The 25,099-nt window shown below is 37.3% G+C and overlaps 2 protein-coding genes across 4 annotated transcripts; both read right to left on the bottom strand.

Moving 5' to 3' along the window:
• Positions 1–1,154: 1,154 nt before the first annotated feature.
• Positions 1,155–14,389, bottom strand: LOC104900646 (mitochondrial arginine transporter BAC1). Of its 3 annotated transcripts, none has more exons than XM_010688124.4 (8): positions 14,025–14,389; positions 11,838–11,955; positions 2,881–2,982; positions 2,604–2,708; positions 2,433–2,531; positions 2,167–2,355; positions 1,974–2,072; positions 1,155–1,873 (listed from the first exon to the last, which is right to left on the bottom strand). In XM_010688124.4, the coding sequence occupies exons 2-8, from the start codon at positions 11,922–11,924 to the stop codon at positions 1,742–1,744; spliced, it is 813 nt and encodes a 270-aa protein (XP_010686426.1). In that variant the 5' UTR covers positions 11,925–11,955; positions 14,025–14,389; the 3' UTR covers positions 1,155–1,741. The 3 variants fall into 3 exon arrangements, with proteins under 3 accessions (XP_010686426.1, XP_010686425.1, XP_019106656.1); XM_010688123.4 differs by having other exon boundaries at positions 11,866–11,955; positions 14,025–14,387; XM_019251111.3 differs by lacking the exons at positions 11,838–11,955; positions 14,025–14,389 and adding an exon at positions 10,035–11,243.
• A 3,224-nt stretch (positions 14,390–17,613) lies between these two features.
• Positions 17,614–24,362, bottom strand: LOC104900645 (putative E3 ubiquitin-protein ligase RING1a). Its single transcript, XM_010688122.4, has 10 exons — positions 23,864–24,362; positions 23,652–23,703; positions 22,308–22,366; positions 20,469–20,550; positions 19,802–19,922; positions 19,619–19,660; positions 18,953–19,408; positions 18,556–18,663; positions 18,225–18,434; positions 17,614–18,111 (listed from the first exon to the last, which is right to left on the bottom strand). Exons 1-10 carry the CDS (start codon positions 24,108–24,110, stop codon positions 18,079–18,081), a joined length of 1,410 nt encoding a protein of 469 aa, XP_010686424.2. The 5' UTR covers positions 24,111–24,362; the 3' UTR covers positions 17,614–18,078.
• Positions 24,363–25,099: the final 737 nt, after the last annotated feature.

The following is a 25,099-nucleotide window of genomic DNA, read 5'->3' as shown; positions in this document are numbered from 1 at the left end:
GTTGCATCCACACTTCAAGCCCAAAGGGCTCTTGCGTGAGGGGGCGTGATAGATTATAAATCTATTCCTGGGAGACCTGTGTTGCTCTGATACCATGTCAAAGAACCAACTCAACCAAAAGCCTAAGCTGATGGTTGAGGCCCCAGGAATAGATTTATACTCTATCAATAACAAACAAAAAGCACCTATAATACAAAAAAAAAAAAAAAAAAAACAATATGGACAAGTTGCATTTTAAAGTGGAAAAATCCGCAATTTAAAAGGTGCATCCAGATGCAAAGTATTCGCGATGCATCCGATTAAAAAATGACGGGCCCCTTAACATAAATTCCACACATATTCAATTCTTTGATGTAACTAAATATTCTTTTATCGTATACTCTTTACAACCTATGTTCTTTTAATCATGGTGTTTGATTTTGAATTGTGTATTTTTTTTTACCTAAAAAGTATATATTTTTTAATTTAAGGTGCATGTTTTTTTAGTTATGACCTTTGTTCTCTAATAATGAATAAGCTTAGACATGTTTTTTTTATTTTGAACTGTATATCCTTTTTTTTTTACCTGGATTGTGTGTTACTTCAACTTAAATTGTATGTTATATTAGTTTTGTACTGGGTAGACAATGAGGATTGTACGCCGAGGTGCACTAACTAGGCTTTGAAAGGATTGGGGATATGAAGAGTGATGAGGTGCAGGAGTTGGCTACCGTGGTGTACTGGTGTTAGCACATGATCTGAAATAAGGTGATATGAAAAGTGGCCAAGGCGTGCTAAGAGGTTGGTAATTAAGGTTGTTCAAACTAGATATGTAATCTATTCTGATCCGAAATAATATTTGGTGGGTGCGGACTGGTGGTTATTTGCGGTGGTGCGGTGGTGCCATGGTGGGTTGATGGTGGTGGGATTGAAATTTGGAAATAACTTGAACAAACATCAAAGAGAAAAATGGGTATCTCTTTGTCTTTCTTGATTCCCCTAAACCAAAGCCCTCTAATTTCTTTGAACAGAAGGCTGTGACAATTATTTTGACACCAAAATGGAACAATGACGATCGAAGTGAAATTGAAGGGATAAGAAGCATGTACGCAGTCAATGAAGTATTCAGAGATAGGAAGTATGGCAATTAACAAGAAGCATATGCGACGCGCTGCTATTGATAACAATATACTCATAGCAGTAATCGAATGCCGGGGCTGTGGAACAGCTCAGAACTATCCCAAGTCAAGTTATACTTCATGAGATGATTCAACGAGACTCCTACGATGCCTAATCACTAAAACATTCACGGCCCGTTTGGTTAGTGGTACTAAATGGTGGTAATAGTAATAGTTTTTAGTGTAAATTGTGAAGATATCCATGGTAATGAAACTAGATGTCAAAACATGGGTTTTCCGTTATAAATTGTCTTTATCACTCAGTATCACCTTTTCAAGTGGTAATGGATGGTAATGAAATTTTAGGAAGAAAATAGGTGTTTTGGGATAAAATAGCATTACCATAGATGTCGACATAAGAATGCCTTCACAAATTTACACTAGAAAACATTGCTATTACTACCATTTAGTACCACTAACCAAACGGGTCGTCAAAGTTGAAAGGACATTCATACTTGAGCTAATTAACTTCAGTAATTTTTCTTTCAACTGCACAACCTCTGGCCTCCATCAAATTACTCTGCTTCAATTCGCCGGAAATGAATCTTTCTAAGCAGTCATGTCAGAAAGATAATTACTATTTACTAGTGTCTGATGCCTAAAACTTTCATGGCAAATTCCCAGGAGACAATTGCTGCTGCATTGGCTGGAAACGCCCTCGCTATTGTAGGACCTAAGCCAGCATAACATCCTCTTAGCCCAGCTTGCTTGTAGACCTACAATAAAGAGTAAATATATAGCTGATCAACTAATTACAATACGATAATTCCTTCTTGTTCAAATTAATCTAGTTTTCACGAACAAGATGAGTATTACCAACTTCAATACTTGGAAAGGATTTCTCGAGTAGTTCGGATCTGGGTTGGTTTGAATCATGGTTTTTGCCACATCCACAGGCAAAACAGTAGACCAAAACTGGATGTTTAAGACAAAAAAGCTTAGAAAATAAAGCAAAATGGATGAAAAAGAGAAATCAAATATCAGGGAATCTGATGAATCATCTACTTACAGCGATACCACCAAGGCCACCACTGATGATCCCAACTCCTAAGTCTGCCAAGCCTTTATGATCTCTAGAAGCATCTTTAAGTTGCAAGTGCATGAAATGTCTGACATTCTCATAAACAGTAAAAAACACTGCATTACCCAAAGATTCTCTCAAAAAGGTTGCCATCCCTCCACGGAAGATCCCTGTTACCTGCACAGCTAAGCCATCAGTTCTGGAATCCTCGGTGAGTCATTTCATGTACCTCAATGACAGTGAGGGATGCTTACCCCCTCAGTTCTTAAAGTTTTTAGAGCACAATCAACAGTACTGGTATATGTGCTGGACATCGGAATCAAAGAACCAGTTCCTTGAACTTGCATCCTGCACTGGAGAAGCTCAAATTCACTACTTAAAAGAGCCTAGAAAACTTTTTTTCATGTATAGACGAGTTTCTTTACCTTAACTAGCTCAGTAGGACAAAGCACAAAGCTGATTATAGCTCCAGAAAATGCCGCTGATGGAAATATGACAAGGGGATCTGGTCCAGAACTTTGTAGCTTAACCTTGAAAGTTGAAACAAGGAAAACAAACAATCAGCAGTGGGAAACACTTTATAAATCATTTTGTAAGAAGCAGTTCTCGACATCATCTTTTGAGCCTCCAGTTTTAGACATTGGTCGCTGAATAAAAACTAACGAATTTAATGAGTTTTAGGGACTAGGGAGAAGGTTTTACCTGGAGAGAGTGTTTTGTTTGCGAGTATATGCCAAAAAAAAGTGAACTTTCAAAGCCCATCCCAATGAAAGAAGAGGTAGCACCTCGGTAAAGCCCTCTTACCTATGGAAAATTACCACAAAAAACTATTAAGCAAATATATTTTGCATTAACCGGCACATCTATCAATTAATCACCGCACCGCTTCCCCAATCACTAGAAATTTATTTCGAAGGAGTAAAAATGCTATGCAGAGTTAACTTGCATGCCGGCACTAAAGTTAACAATAGATGAGAAGAAGATAAGGTAGCATTCATAATTAGTTTCTTTCCTCAGAATTAAGAACTGAAAATTCAGCAATCCCAAATCACCATCAGCAATCCAGTTAAGTGAATTCTACGGGTGATTTAGAGGCAGGCCAGCTCACAAGCTGCAAGAGTTTAGCTCGGTGAAAGCTCGGCTTGAAAACTTAACTAGCTTCATAGTATATTAATTAGAGTTAATAAAATACAAATGGGAACAAAGCAGACAAACAATTTCATGTTAAAACTCAATTTGACCTTAACTTGGACCAAGCCACGAATAGAGTTCGATCTTAGACTTCTCATGCTCAAGCTGAGCTCAGATTTTGAGCTCCGTGAGCTTTGAGCTTGAAAGATCGATCTCAAGCCATGTTGAGCCTGCCTGAGCTGGGGATCAGCTATGTGCTTACCTGCTTACTATCATGGTCAGGCCGTTCAGGTCTAACTAATCTTGCCTAGAGACAAAGCTCAATGGCTTTCTTGTGGTTTTTTCAACAGTTGCTGACACACTGTATACCCACCTTGGCTATTGAGGCAATTAAAATAGCATTTAGTCTCACTAGCTATGAAAAGCAAACAGTACCATCTATCTATTACTGGTAGCTCCATGGGATTGAACAGCATTATATGAAAAGACTAGGTAAAGTGGGATGGGAGGACATCATCTTCTTGACTTCTTAGCTAACAGCTGGAGTAGCTCAAAAGGGCTCAGCTGGGATCAAAAGCAAGTGAAGGGTTCAAATGGTGTTCTCGGCTCGTCTCAATATTAACCCCAGTTAATGTATTTCTAGCTAATCCACTTCCCCCAAAAAAGAGAAACATAGCTTTGACAAGTAAAAGTTGGTTTTTGCATATTAAATCATGTCTTACCAATTTCCGTACGCTCTTTTTCTACTGGAGATGGCACCATGCTACACAACAACAACAACAACAACAACAACAACAATGCCGGACCTTAATCCCATAAAAACAGACCTGCTGCATGGATCAAGATTTTATGTCCAGTAGTCTCTATGGATCTTCATTCTCTTCCATCAAAAATTACATGCTCCTGAAACCTAATTTCTGCATATCGTTTCAAAATCACTCGATCCAAATCATCTTCAACCTCCCCCTACTTTTTCTAAAACCTCCAATAACCCAACTTTTCACTACCAAATTAGTGCATCCTCTAGAAGACATCTCACGTGCCCAAACTACCATTACCAGTTCTCTCTAATATTATCTTCAATGTGAAACTCCAACCTCATTCATATATCTTCATTCCAAATTTTCTCTCTTAAAGTGTTCCTACACATCCATCTTAACATGTGCATTTCTCCATTTATGTCACCCTAACTGAATCCTTTGAGTCGCGTCTTTTGGTCAATACCTCCATTCCTCGATAAGATCAACTCAAGGTACTTAAAATACTCACTATTGGGCAACTCATTTCCATCCAATACTACCACATTCTCTATTTACTCTTTATTACTAACCGTACGTCCCATGGTAGAGTATAGATCGACAAATGGTATGGAGAAGATAGAGACAAGAAAATGGTGCATATTGGGGCTCAATTAGAAAAATGTAGATCGTAAAGTGTTCAATATATTAGGGAATGTATAAGTTAGTATTTGGGACAACCAAAAAATAATCCTAGATACTTCAATATGGGACACAAGTAGTGATGACAATAATTAGAATAGATAAGATGTCAATCAATAATAAAAAAAATAATAAAAAGATACATCTAAGCACACAACCATGATGAACATCAACGATAGGAGGCTTATTGATGAGGATATGATCCTCGTTGTGGTGAAACTCTTCACAAAAGACGAATCTTGAAACATAGATATGTTCTTGGAGCTTGGACAGACCTTGGACAATATACTATGCTAGAAGTTCGAATTTGTGAAGTATGTGTTTGATAACAATAGAGACGTGAAAGATAGATCTCAAAATCACAATTTAAGTCTTGGTTCAAGAGGCACAAATATCTCATTTTGTGTTTCGATTTAGCCTGACCAGTTCAAGCTCGAAGCTCACAATTTTCGTAAATTTTATCTGATTTGAATTTTACATGTAAGACTATATAAGGGCCAAGATCTAGTGAGAAGGCCTTACAGATGAGAAAAAGAAAGAACGTGGACCATCACATTACGTTAGATGGACACACAACATTACACGCTGTTTTTTCTCCAATCACACAAAAGCAACTAAAATCACAGCAAAAACAAATTGAACTCACTCCTACACCTCCAACCCTAAAATTAAGCCACAACTATGCTTTGTCTCCAAAATTCGAGTTACTTAGTTGCTGAAACAAAATAATTCGTAAAAATCTGAAAAAAGAAACAGTCAATTGAGTCTGCTCCAGCAAGCAAAAAGTAAACTGAAGCAAAAGTACCTGAAATTAGAAAATGATGCAGACAAAAGTTAGTTTTCTTGAAATTCTTTTATGTGATTCTGACTTTTAGTTTTCACAATTTTATACTTGTATAATTTTGCAATCTTTTGAAGCTTCCAAGTATATCTTTTGTGATTTTGGTTGAAACTACATCTGAAAGAACGTGTGTGTCTATATGCTATGCCTCTAGAATATAGCTAGGTAGACTATCTTTGAGGGCTGGGTGGTGTGAGTGTTGAGATAACATGCTTAGATGCTGTATTTGGATTAGCATCATAGCATGTTAGCCAAACAGTCACACCAACTAGCCTTCAAAGTCACATCGATCCACAACTTCAAACCTATATTGTGTATAGTCAGCATAGTTTTAAATCGGAAACGCCATTCAATGTCAATCGCAAACAAGTTGAAAGTTGAAAACATGCATTGGAATTTACGCTGCTGCCATTCACACCCCCCATTGACGATGACATTCAATGACAGCCACAAAGAAAGTTGAACCTTAACCATGTTTGAAAATTTTGCTATATTTATGCAAAATCGAGCAATTGCCATGAAATGTGTATAAATATGTTATTAAACAATAGGAATGCACTTCCCAAAAGCTAGCTTAAGAGGAGGAGAGCCTATTGTCCTATATAAACCACACACCAACCTCCCATACGGTCGATGTAGGATCCTCTCCCTGGGATCAGTCCATAACATTCGTCCCACCGTAAGGACCAACGTCCACGTTGGTCACGGCTGGCTGGTTCCAGGCCACCACTCCGAGGTTTGGCACTGATCATTTATTATAGAACAATAGGAATGCACTTCCCAAAAGCTAGCTCAAGAGGAGGAGAGCCCATCGTCCTATATAAACCACACACCAACCTCCCATATGGTCGATGTGGGATCCTTTCCCATATGGGGGGACGAATGTTATGGACTGATCCCAAGAAAAGGATCCCACATCCCACATCGACCGTATGGGAGGTTCGTGTGTGGTTTATATAGGACAATGGGCTATGCTCCACTTGAACTAGCTTTTGGGAAGTGCATTCCTATTATTCTATAACAAAATACCACTCTAAATATTTGCCATTTCCTCACAAGTCACAACAATCCCATTTCCATTTCTCCTGCTTTTCTTCTAATAAGAAATAAAACCTCTTAACCTTCAAGCATGTATCCTCTTTTCACACGCATTTGAAACGTCACAACCAAGTTAACAGAAAATACGTCAAACCATATATGTATAATCCCATATCTGGCCATGCATGAAGAAAATGACGGGAGACCAGTGCAACACAATTGTTGGTTAAAATGTTGTTAATAAATGCAAAGTTTAAGGTAAATATGGTCAATTAGTTGTCCTCTTAGGTTTAGGCACACATATTTAGAGTACATATAGTAGTGTAGTGTAGGCTTGTATCTGTGTAGGATTTTGGATGGATGTGGTAAAAGTAAGAATAAAAAGTTGATTTAGTAAGCGAGAGAATCAATGGAGGACACCACATCATATACTCCCTCTATTCTTTTTTTAATTTACTCAGTTCACTTTGGGTGAGAACCAAGGAGGAAATACAAAAGTATGAGAGGAAAACTGAAAAGGTAGAGAGAGAAACAAAAGAGTTGGTTAAAATATTAAAAAGTGAATGACATGGGTGGAAAAAGAGGAGAAAGTAGATGTGATATGTATTTGGGTTAGGAACGCAAGCGGAAGCAAATTTAGAGATTGAGAAAATTGGATAAAAGATGGACAAATAAAGTAGAAAATAATACACACAATTTAACGTGGGTAAAATCCTCAAACAAGGTAAACAACCCACCAACGACGAGCACTTATTATCCAATATATGAAAAAAGGTAAAATCCTCAAACAAGGTAAACAACCCACCAACGACGAGCACTTATTATCCAATATATGAAAAAGGGTACGAGAATACAACCCCGAAGGGTAAGAAGATAATGGTATGATTCTCTAAATTATATTGGATCTAACTCTAAAAGAGAGCATATTAACTCAGTAATGAACTAAAAATTGTATTCTCTTTATGAGCTTATAGTATGTGTTTGATATGTATTTTTTTTGTGTCAATACAAGGGAAGCATAGGTAGTATTTATACTACAAGAGATATTTGGCCGAGGCCGAGGGTCTTCAAGCCCTGGAGGCCGAGGGTCTTCAAGCCCTGGAGGCCGAGGGTCTTCAAGCCCTGGAGGCCGAGGGTCTTCAAGCCCTGGAGGCCGAGGCCAATGGTCCTCGGAGGCCGAGGCCAAGGGTCCTCAAGCCCTGGAGGCCGAGGCCAAGGGTCTTCAAGCCCTGGAGGCCAAAGGCCAAGGCCAAGGGTCTTCAAGCCCTGGAGGCCGAGGCCAAGGTCTTCAAGCCCTGGAGGCCGAGGCCAAGGGTCTTCAAGCCCTGGAGGCCGAGGCCAAGGTCTTCAAGCCCTGGAGGCCGAGGCCAAGGGTCTTCAAGCCCTGGAGGCCGAGGCCGAGGCCAAGGGTCTTCAAGCCCCGGAGGCCAAGGGTCTTCAAGCCCCGAAGCCAAGCGTCTTCAAGCCCTGGAGGCCAAGGGTCCTGGAGGCCAAGGGTCTTCATGCCTTCGAGGCCAAGGGTCTTCAGGCCTTCGAGGCCAAAGAAGTAATATAGTAAGGAAAAATACCTTGTAGTGATTTAAAATTTGTGAGATGTACCCAACATTCTCCACCTTGGCACAAATTCCGTAAATGTGTACTCGTCGTATGAACCCTGAAGAGTATTAGACTGATATGTCACTTGCTAAACCCGAATGATCTTCAGGCCTAGGAATAGAAAGTGACATGCTTAAACTCGTTTGACGTGGACGTCAATGCCAAACAGGAGCTCGGTATGGTGAAGTGACATGCTTAAACTCGTTTGATGTGGACGCCAATGCCAAACAGGAGCTCGGTATGGTCAAGCCGCGATGGAAGAACCTTGAAGTACATACAGATTTCTATGTTTAATGGTCTTCATAATTTCATGAGCACCTTTGAAGGATTTGAAAACGTGGAGCCCTTTGAATCAAGAGTTCCCATTGAGATTAGATTCTGACTCATTGCAAGAACATGTCGAACATTAGATAATGTTCTAATTTTTCCATTATGTGTCTTGATTCGAATAGAGCCAACTCCATGAATTTTATAAGGGGAACCATTTCCCATGAAAACAAAACCATTTTTTATTGATTGATAATCAACAAAGAGGTCATGTTGAGAACAAACATGGTAAGCACAACCAGAATCAAGTACTCAAATTCAATTTCTAGTTCTAGAGTGAGAAGCCAAAAGAATAATTTCACAATGAGAATAAACAACATTAACTTCGGGTGTTTCCTTTTTCTTGCTATTTTCTTCTTTTTCGAGTTTTCTCTTAAGCTTGTAACAGTCGGAAACATCATGCCCATGCTTCTTACAATATTTGCAGGAAATGTTGGAATTATGTCCCTTCAATCTAGACTGGTTCTTGGTACTTGAAGTACTACCCACAACATACTGAAGATTTGTCCTAGGTCGTATTTCTCCTTTGATAGGAGATTAGATTTAACATCCTCATATGACAATGTTTCATTGTTGCCCTAAAGCATGATTTCCTTGAAACATTTAAAAGATTTAGGTACCGAAACAACCAACAAAACTGCTTTATCTTCATCATCAATTTTAACATCTAAATTTTCGAGATGAACTAAAACGGAAGTAAACTCATTAAGATGAGTTTGGACTGGAGTACCTTCTGACATGCGAATTGTGTACAATCGCTCTTTCGGGCGCAATTTGTTCGCAAGACTCTTGGTTATGTGTAATGACTCAAGTTTCAACCATAAACTTGATGCTGACGTTTCATGAATGACTTCACGAAGCACCTCCTTGGATAAGCATAGTTGAATAACTGACAAGGCTATCTCATCTAACTCTTCCAATTGCTCATCGGTTATATTAGATGGTTTTTTCAATTTACCATCTAATGCCTTTTTTAATCAACTCTGGACGAGAACGGTCCTCATCTGGATTTTCCGAATGCTAAAACTAATCTTGCCATCAAATTTCCCAATATCACACTTTGTCGCCGAAGACATCTTAGAAAGATCGAAAACGCGCAAAACCTTTGGCTCTGATACCACTTATTGGGGTTAGAAAAATGTTGGGTACATGTCACAATCCTAAATTACTACAAGATATTTTTCCTTACTATATTATTTCCTTGGCCTCCAAGGATTGAAGACCCTTGGCCTCCCTCCAAGGCTTGAAGACCCTTAGCCTCCAAGCTTGAAGACCATTGGCCTCCAAGGATGTAATACTTGCTCTCCAAGAAAAAGTATCTCTTCTAGTATATATACCCCCTATGCTCCCCTTGTTTTGACACACAAAAAAATACACATCAAACACATACTATAAGCTCATAGAGAGAATACAATTTCTAGCTCAATAGTGAGTTTATATGCTCTCTTTGAGAATTAGATCTAATATAATTTAGAGAGTCATACCATTATCTTTTTACCCTTTGGAGTTGTACTCTCGTACCCTTTTTCATATATTGGATAATAAGTGCTCGTCGTTGCCTCGTTGGTGGGTTGTTTACCTCGTTTGAGGATTTTCCCACATTAAATTGTGTGTATTATTTTCTAACTTTCTTTGTCCATCCTTTATCCACTTTTCTCAATCTCTAAATTTGCTTCCGTTTGCGCTCCTAATCCCAATAATATGTTACCAAAAATAGAAAAAACAACGGTATGTAGATTAAAAAGAAACGGACTAAAAAGGAAAGTGTGTAGATTAAAAAAATGGAGGGAGTAATATGTTGAAAAAGAGTGAGAGAGATAAAGTTCGTAGACGGACCCAGATGCATGCGATGAGTGGGTTGGGTGAAGCTAATTTTCCATTAAGGTAATAGGACAATTATATATGGACGGACTAAAATACTATACTAGACAATTATATATGAACGGACTAAAATACTATACTAGACAATTATTTGAGGGAGTATCTATTAACATTGTAAATGAGAATAAGCCTTAACTCTTCTAATGAGAATAAACAAACTCTTAACAACTTTTCTAAAACAACCCTACATATAAACTTTTTTGAAGGACCCATATGCATAACAAGCATAGCCATGTAGGGCCCTTCAAATTCAATAATTTAACTAATACAAATAAAAGACATTAAAAGAATCATTTTTGTTACATATAAACTTCAATTCCAAAGAATAAGTAAAACCATGTAACTAATCTAGGAAAGCATGCAAAGAAAAAGGCTACATCCACATCACTTATTGGGAGGAAGACTTTCAACAGCAATTTCAGACACTATATAATTTCCTGTGATTACTTATAGTTCATCGACTTCCATCCAGCACAATCATCATCCAGGCAATCCACAACACTTGAATGCCATCTTAGCTAAAAACCACCCTTAAGTAAGAATCTTTTCTTCATATCCGGCACAGGGCAAATATAGAAATCAACCCTAGGTCCAATGCTTTGTTCACTGAATCACCTTTTTACTGTGTCCGTCCAAACACCACTTAAAATCAGCAATTTTTGAACCCTCCCCAATCGTCTAACCTCTCTGCCATTAACCACGAGCCTAACCATGCTATACCCGAAACCCATTAACATTGCCCATTATCATGGCCTTTTGCCACCCCTATAAAAACCAATACCTCCCTAGTCAGCTCTCCTAGTCCCCTCCCCCCTCCTTCCATATTGAGCACTTATAGTGTATACCCTCTTCCGACCCCGCCCGACATCCCGATAAACCTCCAAGCTCCAACACCATCCTCTCCGTAATCTCCCAATGTAAAACTATCAAACCACCACCTGATTTTATATCATCAACACTCCATCCAAACCCCTTCAATGGCTTAATCAGCACTATCGGAAAACCAAGAGAAGAGAGAGAGAACACATGGATATTTGGAGGGAGAAGAGAAAAACAATGCAGACAACCACTACCAGTTTACAAACAAATACACCACTCTAAACCCCCTCCCACCCCCCCCCCCCCAAAAAAAAAAAAAAAAAAACTACTAACCGACCACCACAGTGACCACAAGTGATAAGTATGAATTTTATACAAAACTTAAAAGACATTAAGGTGGGTTATACTTCGCCATATAACAAATAATTTGGGGAGTCCTTTATTAATGAAATTGAGGTAAGAGTGGTTTTCTTAATAGACCCTTCACTATGAAGTAGTTACGAGTAATAATCCAAAATAAAACATTCAAGAGCCACAATGAAAACATTATGATTGCTAAACCTTTTGAGACACATGGTGTTCCTAACCTTAGAGCTGGAGAACAGAGATCCATACCCCTTCATTCTGCAATATCCTAGCAGCACAATGCAATCCATTTCGATATTTGACGCCATGTACTTCAGTGTTGTGTTTTTGCAACTTCACCTGATAACAAAATACCAAAAATGAGCTCCATAACTCCATAATAAGATGAGCTATAAAGACAATCAAAAACCCAAAAATAAAAAATAAAAAATATTCTATGCACAAAAATACATTCTAGAAATGTTCAAAAAAATTGAGTAGATCTGGAGGGACCCAGATTCAAACAAGGCAAAGATTGTAATTATTAATAATCTTCATTGCAACCTCAAAACTTTTATTTGAGAGCTCAAAACAAAGACTATTAAGAGTGCAATTTGATGGCTAGAATTAGTTATTTCCAAGAAAGTCAATCTGCATTAGCCAGACCAGAAACATGCAGCTATGCAAGAGCCATGCGAATTTGAGTACTTAAGGTCCACATGTAGGTTCTATGGAGTTCCCAGCTTATCTGCTTAGCAGCTATTCCAATAAGCCTATCCATGATAGTAGAGTTTGAAAATAAAAGAAAAACAGAAGAAAGAATCTGAGTAGCAGTCTATAGTTCACCACAAACCGTATTCAATCTCTTTTTACTTACAACTAAAAGAAGTGAGCAATAATTTAATAATTGCAGATAAGCAGGTTCAATGTCTTTAGATGATTATGCTTAGCTTAGGCCACTAACTGAGACGAAAGTTGTCAAGAAAGAAATATAAAGCTTCGGTAATGCAAAGAATTTGCAACTTTCCGAACATCAAAGAGGTCAGCAACACACATACATAACGGAGGTTCCACCTTGGTCGTTTACATACAGTAATAATAATGGCTTAAATTTAAATGAAGTATTAATATCCATGTCCAAGTGTGGACATGGCTACTATCAGCGAAAAATAAGGGTCAATCCAACAGGGATACCAATTCTCGTTTGTAATATCTACCTTGAAAAAGGATGAAATGCATCAAAGATGATTTATGACAGCATAATCACATTAACACCATAATATTCTATCAGCAAAGAATACTTTATTGTTTCAGACCCATTACATTGAAGAAATGTTTTTTGTTACAGATGTCCAATAGTATGTTATCTATGTTGTCACAGAGCATAATTTACCTTACAAATAATATCCAATTGTTGCATTCTTTATGTTACGTAGTTAACTATGTTGTCACAGAGCATTGTCATGAAATACATAAAACGCTTCCAATCTTGCATAAGGAATATTATCCGGAAACTATAAAGAATTCGTCTACGTTAAAATGTTCACTAAATTGTGCTCAGACTTCGTACCATTACAAGTTTCTAACAATTAGGACAACAATCCAGATAATGCCACAAACATCCATAACACATAGCTGCATTTCATATGGAACTCGCCAGCTAATACAACAGTCTTACATTGAAATAATTCCAGCCTTCATCAATCTCAACAACAGTAGACAGAACTAAGCTTGTCCATCTACTCACATTAAGATTCTCATTATAATAAGCAAAATTGTAACCATCAACTACCATCACTTTTCATCATCTCTATAGAATTTGTCAAAACAGACCTTTTTTATACCACTTTTTCGCAATAAGAAATTTACTGGCAACTTTAAGACCTTGACACCGCATTTGGTTAGTGGTCATAAATAGCGGTAATGATAATGAAACATAGTGTAAATGTGTAAAGAAGTTCTCATTCCAATGATCATGGGAATGAAACTTTATCACAAAACATGGGTTTCTCTTTACAAATTTCCATTACCACCCAATGCCACCTTCCCAAATAGTAATGAATTTTTAGGAAGAAAATAGATATCTTGAGATAAAATAGCATTACCACAAATAATGATATTAATTTTATAGTACAAATTTACACTATAATACATTACCATTCCCATAATTTATAGCCTCCTACCAAATAAGCAGTAAAAGAAATCATTGCAAAATGTCGAGACATTACCCTCGTTTCTAGATAATGGTTACACTTTAACTTTAATATCACTCTTTTATCATTTTTACGTATACAAAATTAAAGATATTCGAGCTCAAAGTTTTGCATCGACATACGTGAAATGTGAAATTTAGAAATAGAGGTAGTACAACCTTAGCCTATTCAGAATGTAATAATAGCATAAGCAAAAAAAGAAGAAAGAGGGGAAACCTTGACAGTATCGAAGGGGTGGCCAATGATTACGGTGGCTAAGCCGGCAGTTAAACCGGCCAAATATTCTTTGTACGCCGAAGCATCTGCACTTTCTTTAACCATTTTTTTTTTTTGTATCTCTCTTTTTACACTCACTTCACAATATCACATAGTCAATCATGAGTCTCCAGCATCAGATCCTTCAACTGGCCGCAATAATCTTAGGTTGAATCCTTCAATGAGAGTGTTTTCACAGTTTCCAAGACACCAAAACACACTACACTACACTAGTAACACTACCCATCTCTTTTCTTTTTCTTTCCCTATTTGTTTGTTTGTTAAGATGGGGTAGAGGACAGAGGTGATCAATATGACCCGGTCCACTAACTCGAAAATTAGTGGGTTTTGGAACAATATTTTTGGGTTCGGTCTAGTTTTTGGGCAAAAAAATCGGGTCACGAGTAACCTAAATCTGGAAATTTAGGCTAAATTTTTTTGCCCGGCCCAGTCTAAACTAGCGGGTTTTAGCGCAAAAAATTCAGCATGAGACTTTGGCTCGAAACTCATCATTTTTTTGCCGAAATTTGGCCTAGTCCATAATCACCTCTAAGATGAAGCACATGGCAATGATCCATGCTTAGGTTCAGGTCGGACTCATTTATTTGCATAAACAAGCTCTAGCCCAAAATGAAATTTAGGCAAAAAAAAAAAAAAAAAAAGAGTTACTATGATATGTCATCATATTCGATCCATTAAAGTCGATTATTGACTATTTAAAAAATGAGGTATAATTAATTAATTTGAGTCTAATAGTTCACTTTTGTCTATACTAATTAATTATGATAAATCTAAGGGGTTACAATGTAATACTCTCATGATTGCTTTAAAGTGATTTAGCAATCTATTAATTTCAACAAGATACATCTTTCTTTTATGAAACTTATTTCCCCAGTTACTTCACGGTTAAACGTGCTTGGTTGGGAGTAGTCTAGGAATGTGTGACTTCCTGGAAAATTTCTCAATGTCGTATGAGTGAGGATAAAACACGCCGTAAGAACTTATGTTGGTTATTGAGGACAATCATTTACCTCGAAGCGCATTGGTGACAATAGACTCGACTCCGTGTGGGTCGAATGTTATAAATAGTATCAGAGCAACATTGTGACCGCGTGCTGATCATGTGGATAGTTGATCCAAGCTTAGCCACCTAGTGGGGGAGGCTTTTGAGGCTATATCCCTGGTTACGGTCGAATATATGATTAGTTTCCAATGTTGGGGCGACCCATAGGTCGTTATTGCCGAATATATTAAGTCCCCAGGCGCAACGAGGCGTTGTTGTCCTCAAGTGAGAGTATATGTAATACTCCTCATGATTGTTTTGAAGGAAGTTAGCAGGCTACTCATCCCAACAAGATAAATCTTTTTTTAGGGAGCTCATTTCATTAGTTACTTTACAATTAAGCGTACTTGGCTTGGAAAGTTTTTGGAGATGCGCATGAGTGAGAAAAAAATGCACCGGAAGAACTTGTATATGTTATTGAGAATAGTTGATCCTAGATGCGCATTGGTGAAGATCGGCTCGACTCCGTGTGTATCGGGTGTTACGTACAGTCCGATGACAAAATTGGACTATCTATATCAATGATGGCCATGAAGCTTGTTTTTAGGGTGAGCTAGCAAAAGTTCGTGCCTGTGTCATGTTTGTGTCAAACATAAACAAGTTGCAAATCCCTTGACACTAATCTCACTCATTTAATAAGATGTATTATGTCATATTGACTCATTTAACTAAACATGTTGGGATCTCAATACTAAATCACTTTTTTCCTTGTCCAATACGTCTTTTGTTGTTCTATCTATAACATATTCAAATAGAGAATTGAGTCTTTCAGCCCTCTCCCTTCACTTTACCTGTGGTCACCTTGTTGAGAGCTCGGTAGTCTACACACAACCGCAAGCTCCCGTCTGATAGTACTATCAGGGGAAGTCTTCTTTGCTCCATCTTCTACTACCACACACGAATCCCATCCAACTACTAGCTCTGTCCTTGGATAAAAAGATGAAAGTGATCCCAAATCTATTTTTGATAAGCATTCCGTTCACTTACGCAACATTGACTCGTTTACTTGTTAGCTAGCGCTATTCCACACCTTTGCTTTCAGGGAATCTAAGGTTCTGAAAGAACGTAGTAAGTGGTCAACGAAGTTGACTCGCTCGTTAAAGGAAGTGAACGGTTGGCTCGAAGAGGGAATAGATGCGCTAGGGAAACTTCAACACTAACTGTATTATAACACATGTGGTGTCTTAATCACCTATTTAATCAAACGAGTCGGAAATCCTAAACACTAACACCATTTTTTGTATCTGGTTCACGTCATGAGTTTGTCAGCTCTAATTTTAAAGGGAAAGAGAAAATTCAACTATCATAGAACACAAAAATACAATCAAGACCTAAAGGAAGAGCAACAAGCACTCAAAATCAATGTGTCGTTTCATTTTAGACGACAAGAATTAGACAAGAGCAAGCCCAGAGGGGCCCTCATACTTTATAAGCGGCGATTCTCACCGATGGAACAGTGCCCGCGTGCTATTTCGACGGCGACGCCAACGAGGCTTGCGTTGCAAATTAGGGTTCCTGTGAGGGTTGACGAGGTGTGGGACAGAGAGTGAGATTTAAGAGAGACGAAGAGTGAAGACTGGAGAATGAGTTGAAAGTCGCGTGAAAGAGAGAGAATGAAGAAAGTTGGGTTTTTGAGGAGCCTTGTGGCTTCTAAGCTCGCTGCTACTAAGGACTACAAAGTCAAAGTTGGCTTTGCCCAAATTTTAAAACAGAGCAAATGATAAAAACATTAAATGGGTTAGGCGAGTTGCTTTCACGTTGAAATTTCCAACCCAGGCCTAACCTGATTAGTTTTAAGGTTAGGTTCAGATCGACCTATTTACTTAGACAGATCAAAAATCTCAACCAAAACCCGTTTATTTCGGGTCGAATTGTCGGATTGAGTCGGTTTTTACCATCCCTACAGAGGATCCTGTTCAAGAAATTAATATTGTATTATAAGATTATCAAGTACATTTTAAACATTTGTGAAGATTGAATAAATGGATAATTATATTAGAGTTCGTATCCAAAATTTCAGTATCAATGAAGAATTCTTTTGTTTTTTCATATACTTCATTCATGTATTTTAAAGAATTATAATTCATATTTGCAGAAGTGTTGATGTATCTAATCCCCATGATTGAGTGTTGAAGACACATGGGTGCTTGAAGAAATATCAAGAGTTCAGGTAACATGTGGCGGAATACTATGAAAAAAATGCACTTGATCACATCACACACACGTTTAAATTAGTTGTAAAATAATACCACTATTATTAGGTGCGAATGCAATAGCCATAACAAGTTATTAGATGCTTTTTATCCAAGATTGCAACTCATTAATATGCGAATGCGATAGCCATAACAAGATAACAAAAACATTCAGTATCAGTGTTGAGAAAGTTATTCTACGCGTATGACTATGAATTTAAATTTTGTACCATATTTTGCCTTTTCAAATACTGCTCAGGCTTAACTTTCGTCTCGTCAGATAGCTCCACAACAATTCACAGAGAATATTTCATAGGCATTTTTGGGCACTAACTAAAACCATGCTTGGCATGTAAATTCAACATTAGACAATAGTACTATCCAAGCTTTTGCTGGACAAAACAAAATTAATTTACACAATTCGGAAAAAACTATGGCATTTGCCAAATCTATTATAAAACAGTGAACAGCAGCTCCTTTCAAATAACTTGAGACACATAATTGGAGACTTAAACGACTACAAAGCGTCAGCTAAGATTCTGAAACCACATAACTCCTCAAACTCCAACATAAATCATATATATAGACACCTTCAACCCTAGAAATTCCTCATACTCCAAACTAAAACATAATTTTGTAATCTACAAACACTTGAAACAATGAAACCCTTACTTTATGTGTATACTTCTGTTCCCTTTACAAATATTGATGTGTTGACTTAACTCCGTGTGACAGCCAGCTTTATTCCTCAGTAAACCTCTTACATTGACAACTTTTGCCGATATGCCAAAATCTGAAAATAGCATTGAACAAAGTGACGAATTAAAAAATTTAGACAGAATTAAGAAAGGTATACTTTGTACTTTCTCCTGTTCAGAATAGTTCCTAGATAATGCAAAACCTCACCAAGTGGCCCCGAGTAAAATTGGTTGCAGCTTTCAGTCCAGCCAGAGTTTCTTTAGAATCCAGAACTTGCAACTCATCTTTGCATGTCTCAAATGCATTGGAACCTGACTGGACTTGCATGGTCGACAAAGAGCTCAACTTTGAGCAGATGCCTTTCGCTCCCAGAATTTCAACTTGATCAGGTGGCAACGAGGTCTGAAGAGAAATAAACTGCAAGAATATACAAATGGTAATGCTTGATAAACATGCACAAGGAAGGCAGGAAAGACAAAGAGATGCCCTCAATATGACAGGGGGGTATAGAAGTTAAAATTTAGATCAGATGATATACTTGGCATAATTGCCCCACAGATAAGGCTGGTCTGCCACACAAGGACGAGTGCTGCAGAAGAGGTTCTTTCTGCTCATCTAGAGAAACAAGCAAAACCTGGATATCCAACTGGAACAACAAAATGTAATTTCAGCACCCTTATCGAAGGACTCTAAATAAATTATTTATACAAAAACGAAAAAACATTGATACAAATTACAAAGTGATCTACCAACTACAATTATCTAAAGTAAAATTTTCAAAATTGAGATTCTCAAAGCATGACCTACAGTTCTCTTGCTCTCACAAGATATATTAAGATGATTTGTCTTACTATCAAAGTCCAATTTGACAAAAAATGATTGACAAAGATAAATGACTGCCGTCTATAGTGATAGTACCACATGAACTCAATTACCTCATTGTCATTATTGTCCAAATTCCGAAGATGCTCATTCAACCTTGAAAGGCGGCTACGGGAATGCTTGCCATTACCACCACTACCACTGCCATATCTAGTGTTACTCCTTATGCCACCTTTTCCCCAAGCAAGAATCTCTGAGCTTCCAACCAGTGCTGCTGGTAAAACCCCAGCTTCCCTGTGCACCTCTTGATCATTTTCCTCAACACCTCCTTCTGCACTAGCAGCTGCTGGTGAAGGCTGACCTCTCCACCTCTTTGGTCTTTTGGGTTTAGGCTCCGTGCCACGTTCATCCGCAGAAGATGAATCTTTGCCACCATCATGACCATTAGCATCATCATCATCTTCAGACCGATAATTTCTTCTTCTTCGATAATTACCCTGTGATCTTCTCCTTTTTCTGCTAAGTGCCTCTGTTTGTCGACGAAAAGTTTGGGCAATTGCAGCTTGAATCTGTTCAATTATTTTATAGGGTCAACAGTTTGATGCAACAAATATATGGAACTCTAGTAAAAAAATTAGCAGCATCACTGGCAATAAAATGTTCAACCCAAACGCTAGAAGCATTGATGCCAGAGCTGACAATGTAAGTTTACTGTGCAAGAATACCATCATGCACGTATAGTTGTATACAGAAGCTGCCCTGAAAGAATAATATTTTACCTGCTTGTTTCGAACTTTCTCATCCTCCTGAAATGCGAGCTCCTGTCATCAGATAATAATCAGATTTGGCAATAAGACAAAGGAGCAATCACCATTGGGTGAAGAGAGTGCACGTTACGAATTACAAGGTATCCAGTAGCAGTCAAAGGATTTCAAACATACAGCTACAGAAAGCATACATACCTCTTCCTCATATTGGTCGATGTCTGGATATATAGCAGTAATCAATGCGTCGTAGTTTGGATCATCTCTTAAAGACCGCCGACTAGCACAGTGCTTGCGGCAAGCAGGGCATTCGTTGTTCCTGCTTATCATTTTTAGGCATATAAGGTTTTACATCTGGCATGCCAAGTATCCAGTGACAAATTATAAAAATAATTATAATGCAATTTAGGGTTTTCATTCTTTTTATAACAAGAAAGAGCAATTTCATATAGCACTAATAAATTTAGATTCTAGTTTTTTTGCCGTTGGTTTGCAAAATTAAGATGACTAGACTAAGTATGTGGTCGTGGACGGGCAAGCCCTAAACTATTTGACAAGATTTTCAAATCCTAACAGCAAATACATTAACCAATAACTCCAAAGAGGCTTCCCCCAAAGGGATAGGGTGTGCACAGCATAACCCTACAAACACGGAGAGACCATGACCCTCGGTATAGAATGCAAAGACCTTATTCTGCTAATTTACAGTATATATGAAGTGCAAATATTTCATGAGCCATTTTCATATAGTCCATTTCGGTCCAAAGCCGAAGAATGATGTATCTTTTAGTTAATTGGCTGAAAATCTTAGAAGCAACAGTGTATGTTCATAAAAAAGTAAAGGTATTAGCATCTCAATATATACCCCATCCGCATTGATTTGTCAATGCATTCTCTGCAGAAGCGATGCAGGCATTCCATAACTGTTCTTGTCTTCCGGATGATCCCTATAACATAGACCAGAGAAATTTAAGTATTGTGGTGCCAACAAGAGAAAATTGAATATCAAGGTACAAATGACCAACAAAGAGCAGCTTTAACTGAATAGCAAAAAACTTGGTAATAAAAACCACCTCAGCTGCATGAAGTTGAGCTACCAACATCAGATTGATGAGCGAGATGAGAAAAAGTTACCATGTTAGTTCTATGGAAGCTATTGGGCAATCTAAGCAGTTGAACAGACAAAAATATTAGGGGCCTGAATGCCATTCAGAAGGATCCTATTGAAAAAAAGTCAGTTCGTCTTGTTTGATGAATACATTGACTGGCAGGAAAACATAGGGGCAGGGAAAAAAACAAAATCAGGGAGCCAGATGGGCAGGTGGCTGCTTGAAATTAAACGTTATGCAATAGTTTTCATATCTACATTTTTAAGATAAAGTAAAAAAAAACCACAATCTTGCAAATTCAAACACTTCATGCTTCTGCCAGTTGTGACACACAAAATAATACATAATTGATTATACCTACATTCTGAGACCTTTATTCACCCAATGATCTGCAACTAACAATTTGCCGCACTCATACAATAAGTTGATCACAAGTTTATGCAGCATAACCAATTCTGGATTAAGTAGTTCCAACCCAGTCCAAGAAGCTCTGTCAAGTTCCTCAAACCGCTAATAGTTCATTAAGGTCATTGAGCATGATAAACAAATAGCATTTTTTGCCACTATTAAAAAGCCTGGCAAGTTATGTTGTAACTCATGCACAATCAACCCAGACAAATTTGTGGAACAAGCACCATCTCCAGTTCAAATTTAAGATCAGACTGCCACCGTCCTAATATTCTACATATCAGCTAGGTATCGGGCCATTTCTCAGCCGTTTATAGAATACAGAGCAACACACAAACATAAGAGTGCTTTACAGGTTATAAATATATAATTCAACAGACCAAATTTTGAGATCTAAACTTAAGCTTGTCTATGTATACTCGCTTCACACCAACCTTAGTAGAAGATGGTTTAAAATAAAACAAAAACTGGTGGGGCCTCAATTGGCAATATAGGCGTAGCCTAATCTTGAATAAAAACTTAGCCGTCTTTCATAGATTGTTATCTTTTGAGATTGTCCCAACTCTCACATAGAAAACCCATGTGCATCGACATGTGTCATAATGCAAATTTTATCCAAGAATCAAGACAAATATGTGTCCTCAATGTCTCGTTGACAAACCAGTAGAGCATGACAGAATATAATATAAATGCATTGAGCACTGTACTTATCCCTACTTACAAAACTTGTAGCTTTTTGCCATCAAACTTTTGATTCTCAGATAATAAAACAAGGCTGACAGAAAATCTCCAAGACAGTATATCTATGGCACATTGAACAGTTTGCTATCTTCAATTTAAAGAGAGCCACTAGAATTAGCTGCTTCTCCACTGACGAACTGAAGTATCTGAGGTGGCGGGATAATGTTCGCATACTATATATCTGAAATAAAAGCGAGATGGTTGACACTAGATAGGGTTTGCACATATTCATTTCTCAGCCCATCTTAACAACTTCAGAGGGTGAAAAGGAACGATCAACAATCCTTTAAGTAAACCGTTGTAGTAAACTATGAATAATATAGCACATAATTCAAATTTTGCACAGCATTCACTTATACAGAACTGTGTCTCAGAATGTTAATGTGATCAGTGTGACAGTGTGATCAATTAGTTGCACTCCTTGGCAAAGGGTGACTGAATCTTACCAAGACAAATTGGACATTGTACTTCCTTGCGAATATCCGATAGTCTGACTAAAATGAATCTGCTAGGACAAGTAAAAAAGGATCAGACAGTAACAAATAGACCAATTGAATAACCGTCGAAACATGCATATATCCATAACAGTACAGTTGAAAAACAGTCACAAAGTTGGATTCTGGTTCAAAAGGTCTCTATGGAATATGCATGCACTAGTCAATACTCAATACATACACTCAAAGGACTACATATCCATAACTACATTATAATCAGAAATTCCAATTTCCAGAAAAGGAAGAAAACCCAAGAGGTAGTTACAAATAACAAACCTATATTAAAGCTACCTTACCATGCAATTACTACTGTTATACTTGCACATTAAGTATCACCAAACATGTCCAAGAAGCATAATAAAAAATGAATGACCAACAAGCTCATTGCCTCTTGTCCACTACTATTTAAATTACAACCTTAGAGTGAGATTGATAAGAATAGACACCCATAGCTTTACCACAACATGCAACTTATATTTTTAAAACTAAAACAAGTGCACCTACAGTACAAATACATCAGAATGAGGTTCCTAATCACAAACTAAATTCAACATCAAGGACAGTATAGCAAAAGAATGGAGATAGAACATAACATGTTGGTTTGTTCTCTTGTGAAAACACAATGCAATATATATAGCATTAAAATGCATGAAGAAATTTAGAATTTTACACCATAAAGCACGATAATAAGGACTATAAATTAGTTATACACATTGCAAAACCATTGGCCCTAAAATACTTAAGAAAGGAAATGCTTCCGATCCTTATATGAGAACATTAGAACACTCGAGGAAGAAGCACAAGTCATACAACTCACCATGTTAAAAATTGATCCTATAATGTACTGGATGCTAAGAACAAATTTACAGTCCAAGAATAACAATTCAATAATTCTTCATAAATTACAACAGAAGTGGAAAAGCAACTTAGCTGAGACAGATAGAGCTGAATTGATTACTAATAGAAAATTTCCAGAACACAAAAATTGATCAGTGGAAAAAAAACTTCCAACATATACATATAATTATAAGTGCAGTGTGTAACAAAACGCACGTCTTAACAAACTACTTGCGTAATTAATGCATGAACAAATAATGCAAAAACCACGAAAGAGAAAAAAAAAAAAAAAAATTCAAGCACCTGCGAACTTTGATTTGCAAGCTTCCATAGCACTACAAATAAAAAAAAACATGCCAAAAATGCCAAACATACATATGAATAACCTCTCTAATTCCACACACAACATCATGAAAAATCATCCGCAAAAAATAAGAGTTGAGGAGAGAGAAAACTTACTCTTCGTTGTTGACGTTCATATCACTGGTATACGAAGGACTTCGATCGGACACTAAAAACAACCAAAAAGATCACATAATAACAAAAATGTTAGCTCATTATTGCTCGTAATTACTCGTAAGTCGCAAAAAATCTTCAATTAAATCAGAAACACAAATGTAAGTAGAAAAATATAGTGATAATCGTAAATTTATGGAGTGTGTATGACTAACCTACACCGCCGCCATGTTTATCATCCTCCTCCTCATCTTCTTCATCATCATCATCACCATCACCATCACCATCATCACCATCATCATCATCACCATCATCATCGTGCTCTACTTGTTCTTCTTCATTTTCATCTCCATCTTCAACCTCTGCATCTTCTTCGTCTTCTTCATCTTCGTCGTGTAATACGGCGTCGTTTTGAGGAGGATCCTCGTCGGAGTTTTCCTGCGAACGTTTCTGCGCAGGCATTGTTGTTGTGGTGAACCGCTGAGGAGAGAGAAAACAAAGGAAGCGGCGCCGCAAAAACAATAGCAACCGCAGCAACAAAGACGACGACGACGATATATATATTGTTGCGGTGGTAACGGCGAGGAGAGAGAAAGTGAAAAAGGATAGAGGAGGGTGGTTGAGTGTTGTTTGCTGCTTGTCTTGTGTCGTTGAAGAGAGTTTTAGAAACAATCTTCGGATTTGCAGATCTTCTTCTACAATTCTATATTTCTAAGCCCGAAATACCAATTTATATCATATTTTATTTCTTTTTACTAACTATTTATGTGGTAAATTCGTGTAATACACCGGCTAATGATGATAGTAATAAGCAGAAAAATATGTGTCACACTATTCATTTCTATAATTGTGTATTTTCGTGTAATACACCGGCTAATGATGATAGTATTAATCAAAAAAAATATGTGTCACACTATTCGTTTCTATAATTGTGTATTTCTAATCCTGAAATACCAATTTATATCATTTTCTATTTCTTTTTACTAACTATTCGTGTAATACACGGGCTAATGATGATAGTAACAATCAAAAAAATATGTATCACACTATTTCTTTCTATAATTGTGTATTTCTAACCCCGAAATACCAATTTATATCATTTTCTATTTCTTTTTACTACTAATTATTACTATGTGGTAAATTCGTGCAATACGTGGCTAAAGATAGATACTAATATTATAAAATATGCGTGTGGCACTATTCTTTTCTACAATTGTATATTTTTAACCCCGAAATACTCATTTAAATCATTTTTTAATTCTTTTTACTGCTAATTACTGTTGTGTGGTAAATTCGTGCAATACATTAGCTAAAAATAGAAAGTAATAAAAAAATGTGCGTGACATTATTCTTTTTTTTTTTACCATTATATGTAATCGAAATTATATGCATGGTGATTTGCAAACACTTATACTTTTAATTGTGAACTTTGCAGATTTAGACCCATTATA

The sequence above is a fragment of the Beta vulgaris genome, chromosome 8, assembly GCF_026745355.1.
Source record: "Beta vulgaris subsp. vulgaris cultivar EL10 chromosome 8, EL10.2, whole genome shotgun sequence".
In the NCBI taxonomy this organism is placed as follows: domain Eukaryota; kingdom Viridiplantae; phylum Streptophyta; class Magnoliopsida; order Caryophyllales; family Amaranthaceae; genus Beta; species Beta vulgaris.
Note: the sequence above shows the minus strand (reverse complement) of the source record. Positions and strands in the feature narration are given on the sequence as shown.

Excerpts from the sequence above, each read along its gene's own strand:
- LOC104900646 (XM_010688123.4), bottom strand. The coding sequence starts at position 14,129 with ATGGTTAAAGAAAGTGCAGATGCTTCGGCGTACAAAGAATATTTGGCC. Across the intron at positions 11,956-14,024 it reads ACCCCTTCGATACTGTCAAG|GTGAAGTTGCAAAAACACAA; the intron begins GTTTCCCCTCTT and ends TTTTGTTATCAG. Across the intron at positions 2,709-2,880 it reads AAACAAAACACTCTCTCCAG|GTTAAGCTACAAAGTTCTGG; the intron begins GTAAAACCTTCT and ends TCAACTTTCAAG.
- LOC104900645 (XM_010688122.4), bottom strand. The coding sequence starts at position 24,110 with ATGCCTGCGCAGAAACGTTCGCAGGAAAACTCCGACGAGGATCCTCCT. Across the intron at positions 23,704-23,863 it reads TAAACATGGCGGCGGTGTAG|TGTCCGATCGAAGTCCTTCG; the intron begins GTTAGTCATACA and ends GGTTGTTTTTAG. Across the intron at positions 19,923-20,468 it reads GACAAATCAATGCGGATGGG|GAACAACGAATGCCCTGCTT; the intron begins GTATATATTGAG and ends AATGATAAGCAG.